We start from the raw sequence: 14,301 nt of genomic DNA, 5'->3' as shown, positions 1-14,301 counted from the left end.
GCTGCTAAAGAACTATTTATATTCATTATATTATTAAAAGTTTTGATGTGATTAACACTGCCAAGTGATTTATCTTCCCCTGGGGGAAAGTGGGGATGGCAAGCAGTGGAAGAGCTATTACTATGCAGAAATCTGATGCAGAGAGCAAACAGATGTCATTGGCTCAGCTCTGTATATTCTAGAAGACTGAACCTTGTATGATTTGCGTTCCCTGCTGACTTACTGGTTTTGATTATAACAACTACACTAGAATAAAACTTTCTTAAAATGTATTTATTTCTTTTTCTGACAGCCCTCAAAATTCTAATGCTTAATCTCTCCGGGATAACTGGTGCTCTGATGATAGGAAACTGGGAGAAAACCGATCAATGAAACAATCGGTTGACTGCGAAAAGTAACGCGCCTGAACACTCCCGTCAGAAATCAAACTGTACTGGAATATGAAATGTGTTTTCTGTACAGAACACAGAAAACACATAAGAAACAATAAAACAAGACACTTGGACAGGCAATCTGCCTGAACAGAAGGAAGAATGAGACTGGTCCCACTAGCAATAATAAGCCTTGGGTGGGTTTTTCTTAAGAGTGAAAAAAGCTATGCTATAACCCAGTCCTGAAGAGTTCCCCACCATCAGAAAATTCTCTCTGACGGAGAGCGCTAAGAACTCAGGTGCTGACACCTCCAGTAATACTCTCACTGGACTCTTACCTCACTATCCAGAGGACTTTGCTTCTGAGGACTTAAGGATGCTTTTTGCTATGGAGAAAACAGAAAAAGGAAAGACCAATTTAAAGGAATGTGACAGAGAAAAAAGCTCAGAAGAAACCAGCATAATTTAGAAACGTTTTAAAGTACCAGTCTTAATTTTTAAATAAAACACGCATTGGGGGAATTTCAAGTTTCCACTGAGCTGAAACTTCACTGATATTACTAGTAAAAAAGCCAGCCTTTATTCCACATGAAACCAAAAACCCAAATGGTTTTTGCATATGAAAGATGCATAATAAGCCCAAAATATAACCCAAGGGAGGAATTTAATTGCTAAGAATAAAGTGCTCATGAATAACAAAGGCAACAGAAGAAAAACAAAATCCCCAAAAGGCTCATCAATGAACAAAATGCATCCTAAATATCTAAAGTCTTTGACAGAGAGGCTGAGCTGACTCTTCAGTAAAAGCAGCTTTTCTACAAAACACTGCCAGGGACCCGAGACCGTTTGGTGCTAATGAAGAGCCTCCTTCAGGCTTTTTCTGAGCTCACTCCCTACCTTACATAAATGCAACATAATGTTCTTTTCCTCTCTGCAGACCACCCTAAGCCCAAAATATTAACTGTAACAGTTATTAAATTTCTGACAGTGAGATTTGGATAGGACACTAGAGCAGTAAACAGTAGAATTTAATTTAAGACAACCAGCATATAAACAAGTTTGCATGTTAAGCAGCAGACTACTGCATACTGCCTGCAGTGAAAGAGAACACGAAGATGCAGTGTCCACGGAGTGTCTGATGTACCAGAAATTTGCCCCCAAGCTTTACCTGGGGGTGACTTATTCAGGCATCATAAGATACCCACACAGACCAGGCAACATTATCTGCTGGTGTGTATGACTGATTTCTTCTGTGCCAAAGTCACCTTCAAAATTAAACTGCCTTTTCAAATAACAACCCCTTCTGTCTTACACCAACCCTGTCACATCTACGCGCACGAAAACTTGAGAGAACGAGGTGGACTGTGTAAAAACACACGTCTTCACAACAATCACAGTTTGGGTAAATTTCTTCCATCTTCCTCCCCAGTTCTAGTTTTCTTCATGGTAAGCTACAGCGCCAACACTAAATGGAATTAAATGCTATTTCTCCGTTTTCTATATAAAGTGCCACGCATGCCCAAGAGTGCAATGTACTAATTATTTATATTATCATTTAGCATTAACTATTAATACTATCATTAGTATTAATGGTCTCGGCAATCAATTCTCATTAAGGGATTCGGAAAAGACAAAGTATCGAGGAGGTACGAAAAGGAAGTACCTTAACAAAGTCAAGGACAGCTTCTCTCTGGATCTGTTTGGTTCTCATCCTCTCCTCCTCATACTGAAGCGCTGCTAGCTGGGCCTCCCGACGGGTACGCTCTATGTGCCTGCGGTGCAGCTCGGGATCTGCATTAGGCACCTGGAACGAAACAGTGAGCCAGGCTGTAAAGACAGAGCTACACAGGCTGAAACAGATGGGTTACGGAGAGACAGTCCACGTCTTATGGCTAACCTAACTTTGGTTTGGCATCAAACTCATCCGAAAGAATAAAACAGTAGAATTCAGTACGTTACCTGACTGTGGTGACTTGACAGAGAGACTAAGTGAGGTGAATCAGCCGGGGGTCTGACAAATGGAAAAAACAGAGAGTAAGTATACTTTTTATCTTAAAAATAAACAAATTTTCATACAGCAGTTCTCAGTGACACACAAGTATCTCATCAAACCAGAAGAGTTAACTGCTTAGGTGGGAAAACCATTAAACCAACTGCTGCAATCATGATTTAACTCATTGTGCATGACAGATTTTGTGCAGTCATTTCTCTCTCTTCTCCTGAATTGTGATAATTTTTTCTACCGCTCAAGATGTACCAATGAGATTGTACCTTTGGCCTATTACACTGAAATACCCACTACTTCATACTCATTATCTAAGAGCAGGCTAAGTAACCAATCCAAGAACTTTTCAGATGATCCTCATGTGGAGGAGCAACTGGCTACTACAGTTATTTGGGGGTGGTGGTGGGAAGTTACTCAGTAGAAAGTGTGCGTTTCTTTTCCCTACCTCTCTGTCCTGTCCACATAACTCCTTAGCACTTGGTGACGCTCTCTGTCCTGCATCCAATTTAGAGTGTCAGATCTCCGCAATTCATCAGTATCCCTGCAGGTGAATGCCAGGTGGAAGGGGGATTGGCCACTGATGCATATAAACTGCTGCGAGATTAATTCTTCTCTAGATTACAGCTGGTTTTCTAAGAGTAATTGCCTAGGCAATTAGCTTCAGAGAACCACAAAGGTGAAATTAAACATCAGCATCCTCTGATATTTTCAGAGCAAATCTGCTCACTTCACCCATCAAGCAATGACTCTCTGTCAGTGACATGAGCCATCAAAGTCACAAGGTAAACAATAACCGATCTGTCTCTTACAAACCTGATCAACAACAAAACGCTAGAAGGCAGCTGCCAGCACGGAAACAATTCCCAAGGTCCACAGCCTACAGCATGTTCCCTGCCATGTTGCTTCCTAGGAAGTAAGCTAATGGAAACAGTAGCTCACTCCTGACAGCCCAGACTCTGCAATCTTCGCTCCTGGGGCAACTGTGGGATGGAGACACTTTCCAACGCCCTTCCCAAAAATGTCAGTCATCCTGCCCATGTGTAGACGTTACCTATTCTGCAGGGAAAAGCTCAAGAGATGTGGAAAACCCATATGCTACAGGTCTCCTCGTCACTTAAATTAGCACGGATGCACATGATGGATCCATGACTGTGCTGTTCTGAACGGACAGGACTGGGTGGAACTGAATGCCAAGGAGCGTATTCAGAGCAGAGTACACACAGCTTTGGTTCATTAGGAATGCACCACAGTCTGTCCAGGGGCACAACCGTATTTACTGAATTCAGTCAACTGGTGTGAGTACTCTCGGGATGAAGTCTGCATTACATCCAACCCTAAGAGTTTTAATGGCTCCAGCATGCTGAAGGAAAAAAAAGAGGCTGCCTGCCAAGGCATTTGCACAGAATTATTGTGGAAGCAGTTTACAGTTTGTGGTTGCCATAAATTAAGTATTTGACTAATACAAACTTAAAATATAAAAAAATTACTCATTGTCATATGGCTGTTTTTCCGCAATTTTGAAGGCAACAACAATACGACCTGTTTTTAGTGCCTCGTTAAGAATTTTACTTTGCTGCAGTGTAATATGAATAAGCTACAATTCATTTAGATCGTTGATTAACCACTTCCGCATGAAGATCTACTGCCATCCTTAAGTTAAATTTTGAAAAATGGATACCCCAGTGAACTACCATTTCCTCTATCGTTAAAATCTGACATGTAAACAGCAGCTCTCTCCTGGCTAACTTGAAGCCGTATCTTACTGCAGATATGTCAGGGAACCCAGCGTTTGTGAAGTCTAACTGTTTCCATGTTGACCACAAATATTCAAAAGTGAAGAAACAAACAAAATCAGTCTTTCAAACCAAAAGCACTCACTTCATTTGGGGAGAAAATGCCTTTTCTAATGCCTTTTGGATGTATGCCTTACCTGTAGACACTAGGGGCTAAAGAATGCTGGTGCGTGCTGAAGGAGGTACCTTCCTTTCTACCAGTTCAGCCACTGTGTCTGCACATTTACTGCACATTTCAAAATGCCTATCGAAATGTTGCCACAATTCTAGAAAAATTTAAACAGGATTCTTAATTTTCTCTTTCAATGCCATTTTAGATGCCATTAAAAATTAATTTCTACTGACAGCGTAAGTAATGATACATTCATAGCTAGCAGGTGTTTTTTTGGTGTGTGGGTTTTTTTAAACATTCCAAGTACAATCGAGCTGGTTTACTGCTGGGTCCTTGCACGTTCACTTTCACTCCACAGAATACTGAAATGCTTCAATGACATGTTAAAGGTTCTGTCGGTTCTGATTTCAGTACCATCAGCAAGAAGCTATACATTTGCCTCTCTTCTGTTCTTTTAACCAGATACCCAAAAACCACCTTGTTCACATTCTGTCCAGCTCTAACTCATATTTCATGGATAAGCGCTCCCGCCAATAAGCCAAGCAGTCATCAAAGAGTACGGACATCAGGAGAAGTGTGGCCAGTAGGTTGAGGGAGGGGATTCTGCCCCTGTACTCTGCTCTTCTGAGACCCCACCTGGAGTTCTGCATCCAGCTGTGGAACCCACAACATCAGAAGGATATAGACTGGTTGGAGTGAGTCCAGAGGAGGCCATGAAGATGATCAGAGGGCTGGAGCACCTCTGCTACAATGAAAGGTTGAAGAGAGTTGGGCTTGTTCAGTCTGGAGAAGAGAAGGCTCCGGGGAGACCTTATAGCACCTTCCAGTACCTGAAGGGGCTACAAGGAAGCTGGCGGGGACTTTTTACAAGGGCCTGTAGTGACAGGACAAGGGGTAACGGGTTTAAATTGAAAGTGGGGAGGTTTAGATTGGATATCAGGAAGAAGCTCTTCCCAGAGAGGGTGGGGAGGCACTGGAACAGGTTGCCCAGAGAAGCTGTGGATGCCCCCCCATACCTGGAAGTGTTCAAGGCCAGGCTGGATGAGGCTTGGAGCAACCTGGTCTAGTGGAAGGTGTCCCTGCCCGTGGCAGGGGGCTTGGGACGGGATGATCTTTTAAGGGCCCTTCCCACCCAAACCATTCTATGATTCATAGAATCAGATTCTATGACATAACTCAAAAAGTCTCCTTCATTCAACTGAGCAACCCATTTTCAGCACTGATTCCCATTCTATCCCTTCTTCCCCTGATGCAGGCTCGTGATTATGGCCCAGGAAAGCCCATTTTAAATTAAACTAAACCTGCACAGTACCACAGGTACCAAGAGTCCACCAAGGAAGTGACCTCATAGCACATCAGATACTCCACAGCAGTTCTCTATATGCTGCTCCTGAACCCACAATACGTTTATTCCTTCTGTCTTTTATGCATGATAGCTTAAGTCAAGTATTTAATCGAAGCACAAATTAAACAATGAAAAGCAGGTATTAAAACAGCTAACAGAACACACTTTCATTTGGTAGATCTTTTAACCGAGGGATTTAAAGCCAAGCCTTTTGGCCACTGCCACTATTAGAACTCAAATTCCTCATCTGGAGCAATAACTTACAAAGCACCATGCCCGTTTCTGGTGAAATAGCAGAAAACAGTGTCATTTTCTAAACATATTCAGTGAATATGCGCTCTGCATTCATCATGAAACTTTGGATAAAATTACAGTTACCGCATATTCTGACCTGTTTTGGTGTAAATATCGCCTTGTATCCTCTGTTCTCTGAAACTCTCTGATGGATCCAGGCTTCGCTGGTGAGCCCTAAGCGAAACAGCACAGGAGACTCTCAGCAACTTGTTCAGCGTACTCTACAGTAATGTCAAAGAATGGATTTGTAGAGCAACATTTTAAACTACTAGTATTTGGAATATCTGACAAAGAACCACAAAACACAACTCAGGGATGTTGATTTCCAACTATGCACGCTCACTTTTATTTTTTCCTGCAATTTAAAGAAACTTTAGAGATTAAATATGCCTACCGATATTTATGAGTTTAAAAAACCTCCACTATTAAGAATCCTGCAGAGAAGTAAACGTAGGTAAAAATAATTAATGTCACGCAGAAGAAACATATAGACATTCTTCAGAGCTTAACTCTACCAGTGTGCAGCAATACAGCCTGGATTCAGAAATACTGGATACAACAGCTGATGTTTTCTTATGATGCCCTGAAGACAGGTCACAGAGGGACTAAAAGCAAAACACGGGATGAATGAGAACACCTTAGGCTTAATTTGAGCTATGAAATAATTTATCCCACTGGGAACAGAGACATATTGCCCTTGGTGGTATTTAAAAATTTTTACTGATATCCATTAAGGTAGGAAGTTGGGAACTTTTGAAGATTAACTTGCCAATTTTCACTCCTGCCTGGATGTATGTTGCTGTAACGCGTACAGTTAGCCTTCCTAAAGAGTAGAGTGTTTTGGATTGCCTTTTTAGAGAAACCACTGTATCAGTTAAAAACCAACAGTTTAATTTTACTGAACAGATAGATCCCTATGAATAGCTTTTTCGATGTAAAAGTCTGAATATTTAAGTTAGTCTAAACTTAAAAGGGATGCTCAAGACTGAGCTTCATGGCAAGTAACTTATAAGCAACATGAAGGGCCAAAATTAATGGAGCTGCAGAATTCCTGTAGTAAATCTGTACGCTGGTAACAATATTTTTCCCTTGAGAAAGCTGGTATATATTCAGTGCTGCCAAGTAAATTAACGATGTTCTAGATATCACCAATTAGCAGTTGGAAGCACCAACGTCAGCGTCTTCTGAGGACAGCACCACTTTGGAAAAGCCATTTACTTCACATATGTCTAAAGCACAATCCTGCAAGAACCCACATGACAGGAAAACAGCGTGGCTGCCTTAGACATATTCCACATATCCCAAGGGGCACTTGGGAGCAGCTTAACTCTCCAGCTGACCCTCCACAAAACCCAACAGTGTGTTTAAAAAAAGAAAAATCTGATCTGGGGGAAGAGCAAAGAAAACCTCTGAGACCAATAAGCATTAATACCATCACAAAGGCTTTCCTGGAGCATATGAATTTATCTAATTTAAGTAAAAGCACCACCTCGTTAGAGATCCGTCGCTGGTCAATATAGGCCATGAACTGTGAGCTGAGGCTGTCTGGGTCCACGCACTTGGGTTGCCTCAACTCTTCCTCCTCCTCTTCTGTGGCACAGCTATCGATGTAGTCGATCTGATCGAGATCGTGTTCCACTTGACGTACATAGACAAAGAAAACACCCATAATTAGATAACCAACAGGAGCGGAAAAACAAGACAAAAGCAATGTCAGGAACTAAGGCCCTATTGGATTTCTTCCTTCTGGGAAAGCTCAGCCTGAATCTCCTGAATTTTACCTGGCTCACTAACATTTGTTAACATCTGATTTTGAAATAATGATGAAAGTAGTGGTTTTTAAACAGCAATGAGAAACACGTATCAAGCACACAGGTTTAAACTGCTGGCTGCAGTTACTTTTGCAGTGGCTAAAAAAGTAAACACTGTTTTTTTGTGTGTATACTTTGAATCATTTCTCTTCGTTCTAATTTCCTCTATCAGGAAAAATAGAATGGATTTTACAGGTAATTCTACTGTTTTTACTACAACAGAACAGGGTAGCATGTCCAAGTTATCTGGATACAAATGCAATACAAAGACGTGTATGTAGAAATAGGTGAAGGACAGTACAGAAAGCAACAAACCCTTCTAAAACAATATAAAAGCACCAGCGGTTTGATTTTAAAAAAAGGAATGAATAAATAAATTAGGAACCACTGAAATGAGAGCAAGAAACAGCAGTTTGGCTAGTATTGATTTTCCCTTGTGTGGGCAATATTATGTAGGGCAATTTTTTCACTTGTCACTGCTTTTACACATCCTGCCCAGGATTCTGAGTCATGACATTCAGCAAACTACCCTGGTGAAAAACAACTGTGCTGGGGATGCAGGGGAAAGCATAAGCTTCCTTTCTAAGTACCAGAGCTTTCTTTTTCTTAAAGCTCTCCCCAAACTTGCTCCAGACTCCCTTGCAGACATTCTTTTTCTACTCCCCCGCCCCTTTCCTGCTTGTCTAAAACAGACTCCTCTTTGCCTCACCACACAATCTAGCAACTGTTACTGCCAAAGCCACCTCCTCCGCCACTACAACCATCCAAACCAGCATTCCTATATGTGGGAAACCTCGGCTGGTCCGAGGGATTGGAATGTAAGCTAACATTAACCTTGAGCAGATAACTGAGTACCCTTAAGGAGTCTGAAAAGTCCCGAGAAGCGCTGAGTAAACAAGAGCAAGGTACTGCCTCCGCAAGGAGAAGTTTAACGAAGATGCAACAAAGAAGGGATCATCCTATCATGAACTGTTGGTCCTTTGAGTGAACCAATCATGTATGAACACACATTCTTAAGAAAGATATAAAACGGACTTGTATAAACAATAAAGAGTCCATTTTGGCCTTTGGCTTTGGTGCACAATTCCGTGCGTGTCGTGTCCGTCTCAACAGCGACACCTATATACTTTGATTTCATTAAATCTCCATCTCAGTGTCAAATATTTAAAAAAGCCCCAACAAAACAAACTAAAACAAAAAAAACCCCACTTCTTTTCAGCATTGCTTATTAAACTTAAATAATAATAATAACAACACAGTAGAGAGTGCAAGACCTTGGTATCTGTTAAGAACACAAAATTGGAAAGAATCTCCTGGATCAATGACAGCCACATGCTATGGCTTGTGCCCCTCTCCGATACTCCTACTCGTGAACTGACTCTGTTTCATCTTAAAAGACTAGTGAGGCATCTTGAAATCCCTGACGTACAAAACCCAGAGAACAAAACAGAGTTAGTCTTAGAGGAGGAGCTGGCAGCACTACCACTTACCAAGGCTGCCCACAGCTCCCCATAGCACCATGTCTGCAATTCTTCTAACTTTGCCAGAATTTAACTGTTTGAACGGAGTTTTTTTGTCCGTTAATGTGTAAGAGAGTGAGTCAACCAGAACGTTTCATGTATTTCTAGAAGGTGGTAAAGAAAACCAAATACTGTGGCAGAGAAGAGTAAGACCAAAAAAAGAAGATGGTAAAAGATGAAGAGGAGGATGAGGAGAAAAGTAAGAAAAAGTGGGAGTTGGGCACAGAAGATTAAAACTCGCTGGTAGGAGTGAGACTCAGACAGGGAATATCAACTGGAGCCATTAGGGGAAATGGAAAACAAGGAGCAGCTGAGAAAGAAGTAAAATTAATCAAAGCATACAGAGATGAGATCTCATAGACAGTAGTGCAAAAAAAATGGAGAAGAGGGAGTGACTGGAAGAAAACCCTGGAGAATGCTAAAATTGGAACACACAAACAAGGAGAGGACTGAACTGTGAGCCAGTGGCAGCAGATTATTGGAAGTTAAAATGAGAACAGTGGAGAACAAGAAACACAGGAAGTGCTACCACCTCTTGCACAAACATGAGGGTCCTGCTGTAAGATCGCAGGACAACAAGTCAAGAAAGTGCAAAAAACCCCAACGTCAATCAAATACCTGTCCCTCCCAGATGGCCTGTGTGTTGGGATTAAAACCCCAGACTGCTGAATGAAGCATTTTTGCTACCTGGAAATACGAAATGCCCTGACAAAATTGTTCATCCCATTCTGACTGCAGTTGGCAAGAGCACTGACAATTTACTAATGCTGTGCATTTTCCCCAGTAGCTCAAGCAGCAAAACTCCACACACTGAAATTCCAGATTCCAAAATACCGTTTGAAGCATTTGGAGGTTTTAACACAGCACATACGCAGAACCTGACAATGTCTCCCAGTTAATCCTAATTCTGATGCTATTTGGCTTTGCCATGTAGCATCCTTAACACAACAGTGTTTTTACACTGTTCACACAACTGTGTCTTTGTGTAATTCCACCCAGACTTTTCTCTTCTTCCTCTTTAGACCACCTACTATTTATAGCAAATATTCTGGAACTTTAATAACAACAATAAATACTGTAGCCAACTATCACTGTTTACCTCCACCATTAGTTACGACTGTGCTCCCTCGGTTTTCTTGATACTGACTTTCTCTTCGCAGCCTCTGTTCTTTAGTGAGCTCTGCCACACGTAAAGGGAGATCTGAGAACTCATCTGTTGGCTTTAGAAAACAAACAGTGAAGTCAAGAAACACTTTTCTTCAGAAACATCATCTTGTAAGCTACTACTACTTAATTTGTGGTTTTACTTCAACTGTCCTGTTTTGCACCTACAAAACACCAACTTAAAGCAAAATACAGCTGTATTGTTTTTAGAAAACATACATTTAAACTTGCTTAAAAACCCAGCCTGTCTACAGTTTTGTTTGCAGTATTTGCAAGTGCCTGAAAACATCCCAGGATGGAAACTCCTAGAACCCTCTAAAAAACCAAGCTAGCAGGGCAAGCAGGCATACGGAGTATAGCTCACTGAAATGCCTCAGGTCTTGGCTACTGCTTTTTCCAGTTGTCCCAAGAGGAAAAGGAAGCTTCTTCCTTGGAAGAATAATTGACAGTGTCCTTGCTAAGAGATCCTATTTTCTGGCGTCTGAATGGCAAATAGATCTCATTTTTACCATTTGAAACAAGCTGCAAAGAATGATCAAATTTCCATCTCATTTTTGAAGTTTCATTTTCATGTTCAGATTTATTTTATTGAAACAACTACTCATGAGTAATTGTAGTTGACTCAACACTGTAACATAATAGTTATAAGCTGCTTCTTTCTAGAGACCCCTTTTTCTCATCTATTATGCTCCAATAAATTCTCTGTCATGCACTGTTTTATACATTTCTCTTATTAATTCCAACTTCTTGTCCATCCCATATACAATTACGTTTGTTTTTCTCCAATAAAACAACAAATAATTCTGGTGCAGGGCAACCTGCACACTGGCATACACGTTACCTATTGAATACGCTTCCAGACGCACACTTTTTACTTCTCTTCCCTGTACAACACTGTACTCAACAAAAATAAAGCTGCAACACTTACTTCGTTCCCTGACCATCTTTTGTCTCCACTGTCCACGCTATTGAAGCCGGAATCAAGTGCTCCATATGGCCGGCCGGAATAGAGTTCCTCATGGCTGTCAAACACACAGATTTAGTTACTGTAACATAAACACCACCAAAAGCTTCTCAGCTATTACAGCACAAAAGCAGAATAAGCACTGTTGCAGCATGTTCGCAAGCTCAGCAGATGAGAAAGCCTCATACTGCCTCTGTCACGTAGGACAAGAGGCACGTGCTTACAACTACAAAGATACTCACCACTCGGCTCTCCACCTGCCTCTGCCTTGTGTTTTAAGAGCTAATCTGATCCATATCAGTATATATATCCATACTTTCAACATCTCCCACGTGGAAATTATGACAAAGAAAGCTGCAAAGTGGCCTCTTATTCCACTGTTTAACGAGTCAAACTTTCATTTTCCACTGCTCATATGTTTTGGTTGGAGAACAGGGTCCCACAAACTTTTTCATAAGTAAACATAAACCCATGGAAAATTAGCAAAGATACAAGTGTGCCAGAATATACTTCCACACAAAAGTGCGCAGAATGTATTATGTAACTATCTTCTGTATCATAATTACCTAAGAAACCGTGCAGTAAGCTGGACAGTGTTCCAAATACATCACAACATAATAAACATAGAAGTACGGTCCTCATCTACAAAGCCTCACTTTGTCACGACATGTCTAGACAATGGCATTAGACATGTGCCTGGTGTTACAATACACATAACCAACAGCCACACAGTTCTTCTCTAAATTTCTGGCCTCAGAAACGACGCAATTCAGCAGAACAGCCATCACAGATGTCAAGCCTGGCAACTGCTGCAGATAGCTACACTACGAGAGACAATGGAACTTGTCTGATCCACTGCAGATGGCATTTCACAATGGCTCAACTGTCCTACTGGCACTCGATGCCCCAGGGAGAACTGCAGCAGCAATTACTACATAATACACAAGGAAGAATGAATTTCAGGAAGCTAATTGCTTCATCCCATCATAACTAAATTGCAGGTCGTTTTCTCACTGGTAATGCTCTCAAGTTGTTGCTCCCTCTAAAATCCCTTTCAGGAAATACTCATTTTCAAAATACTCGTATTATTTATGCGGCGTTGTGTGCGTGCATGGGACTGTGTAGAACAGCGACAGACTATTACCTGGGATATTTTAATTTTCAGGTAGACATAAAACAGCCAAAAAAATTAGAGGAGGGATGGAGGGCTACACCTCTGCTTCTATGCAGATCTGGATTCTGTAAATGTACACCAAAAGACAAGCGTCTGTGCCTGTGTGGAGTTTTGATGAACTCCATAGTTCCACCTTTATGGCCACTGTATGCAACAGAAAGATCAGCTGCATCATAAACCCCTAGCAAGAAATTAGGGGAAAGGAAAAAAAAACTTCTTTTTTTTGGGTGGGGAAGAAAAAAGTCTGACCATGAAATCGCCCAGCACAGTTAAAGAACTATTAACTTGAATTACAACAGAACCACACTTATGCTAACAGTTCACAGTACTTAAATACTGGATTTAAAACACAGGTCAGAGAAAAGGAAAACCAACTGCAGGATAATTGCATTTCAAATGCACCAATATTTTCAGCATCTCCTGAGAACCCTGTTCTAAGTTGAATAATTATTCCAAATTGAAAAGCATCCCAATTACTATTTGGCTCCATCTCTAAAATAGAGTAGTAGTTCAATATAATTGTTTTTCTTTTAGCCTTCCTTTTCGATTATAGCTTTTGAAAAGCTACAGATCTAACACTAAGTTTATCTGGAAGCTCAAAAATTCATAATCACTGTTCCCAGGACTGTCTTCTCCTTTTTAATATGAAAGCTGCTTTCGGTCTCCCCAGCCCTCTCAGCTAAAACAACTCTGCAGTGCTGTATGCTTCACATGACGATAATCGTACAGCAGCCATCCTGAAATCAGCAGAGACTTAAGATTTTTATCCCTCCCTGACCAACAAGCTACAAGGAATAACAATTCAGCCTATAGATGGATCAAAGCATCTTGAGGCAACTACAACTTACCCAAGAAGCTATATACAGCTCAAAAATCAAAGGAAGAGAGGCTAAACGCCTTTTAAGACCAACAGCCAAAGGGAAGACTTGCCAACATTTCAAAGGCTAAAACGCAGCTCCAAAGCCACAATGAAACACGTATTTTTAACTCCTGTAAGAAAGAGCAGTTGCCCAAGTCCTGGAATGTCTGCTATGCTGGTTTATGTCCGAGTACTTCGTATTTTAAACCTTCTAATTCCAGGCTATACCAGCCTGCCTCAGTGACAAAGAACTGCCCCACAGCTTTGGCAGTTCTGCCTCCTCGCCATCCCATTCGCTCCAACACCAACCTGAGCTGCTCTCAACCGGCTGCAGCAGATGAAGATAAATTTCACGCAGCTTTATGCTTACAAAAGCACTGTCACATACAAGATTTTCACTTTGGAAGCCAGTCTGATATAACATGACATGGATAAAACAATTAGCTGCACTAGAACTTCCAATCCACAGTTTCTGCCATAGTGTTTCAAAATATCTTGTTTTATTAGCATTGTTAACTTTGTTATTAAAAAGATGTTTGATCAAGAGTGAACTGACAGCATGGCTACAACTTCTTTAAACCTGAAGAACCTCCACTGCTCAGTTTCAGGTTCTTAACCTCCATGGTATTTCACTCAGTTTATCAAATAAAAGAGCAACAGAGTCAAGGTGTACTGACTGACACCTTATCTCTATCCGTCACCTTTGAAGATAACAAAGCTCTTGTGACTGGCCTGGTAATACTAACTATATTGTAGTTGAATGCTGGTATTTCTCTCATCCCAAATTCCAGAAGAATATAATCATTTGGGATCCTCTCTTCAACTGGATCATTCTACCACTTTCTCCTAACATGTACTCTGATGCACAGGCAGTTCTTCCATAGGTACG

General features: G+C 41.1%; 1 protein-coding gene across 1 annotated transcript in view; it reads right to left on the bottom strand.

Moving 5' to 3' along the window:
- Nucleotides 1-14,301, bottom strand: part of LRCH3 (leucine-rich repeats and calponin homology (CH) domain containing 3) — a gene marked incomplete at its 5' end in the record, with an annotated part of 39,486 nt that overhangs the window by 17,107 nt on the left and 8,078 nt on the right. The window contains 7 exons of the mRNA XM_010155729.1: nt 710-757; nt 2,035-2,175; nt 2,331-2,382; nt 6,018-6,094; nt 7,410-7,558; nt 10,351-10,471; nt 11,344-11,437. Coding sequence (XP_010154031.1) covers nt 710-757; nt 2,035-2,175; nt 2,331-2,382; nt 6,018-6,094; nt 7,410-7,558; nt 10,351-10,471; nt 11,344-11,437 — 682 coding nt within the window. The remainder of the gene's footprint in view (nt 1-709; nt 758-2,034; nt 2,176-2,330; nt 2,383-6,017; nt 6,095-7,409; nt 7,559-10,350; nt 10,472-11,343; nt 11,438-14,301) is intronic.

Source organism: Eurypyga helias, unplaced genomic scaffold, assembly GCF_000690775.1.
Source record: "Eurypyga helias isolate BGI_N326 unplaced genomic scaffold, ASM69077v1 scaffold15757, whole genome shotgun sequence".
Lineage (NCBI taxonomy): Eukaryota > Metazoa > Chordata > Aves > Eurypygiformes > Eurypygidae > Eurypyga > Eurypyga helias.
The sequence above is the reverse complement of the archived record's forward strand: the minus strand, read 5'-3'. Positions and strand labels throughout refer to the sequence as shown.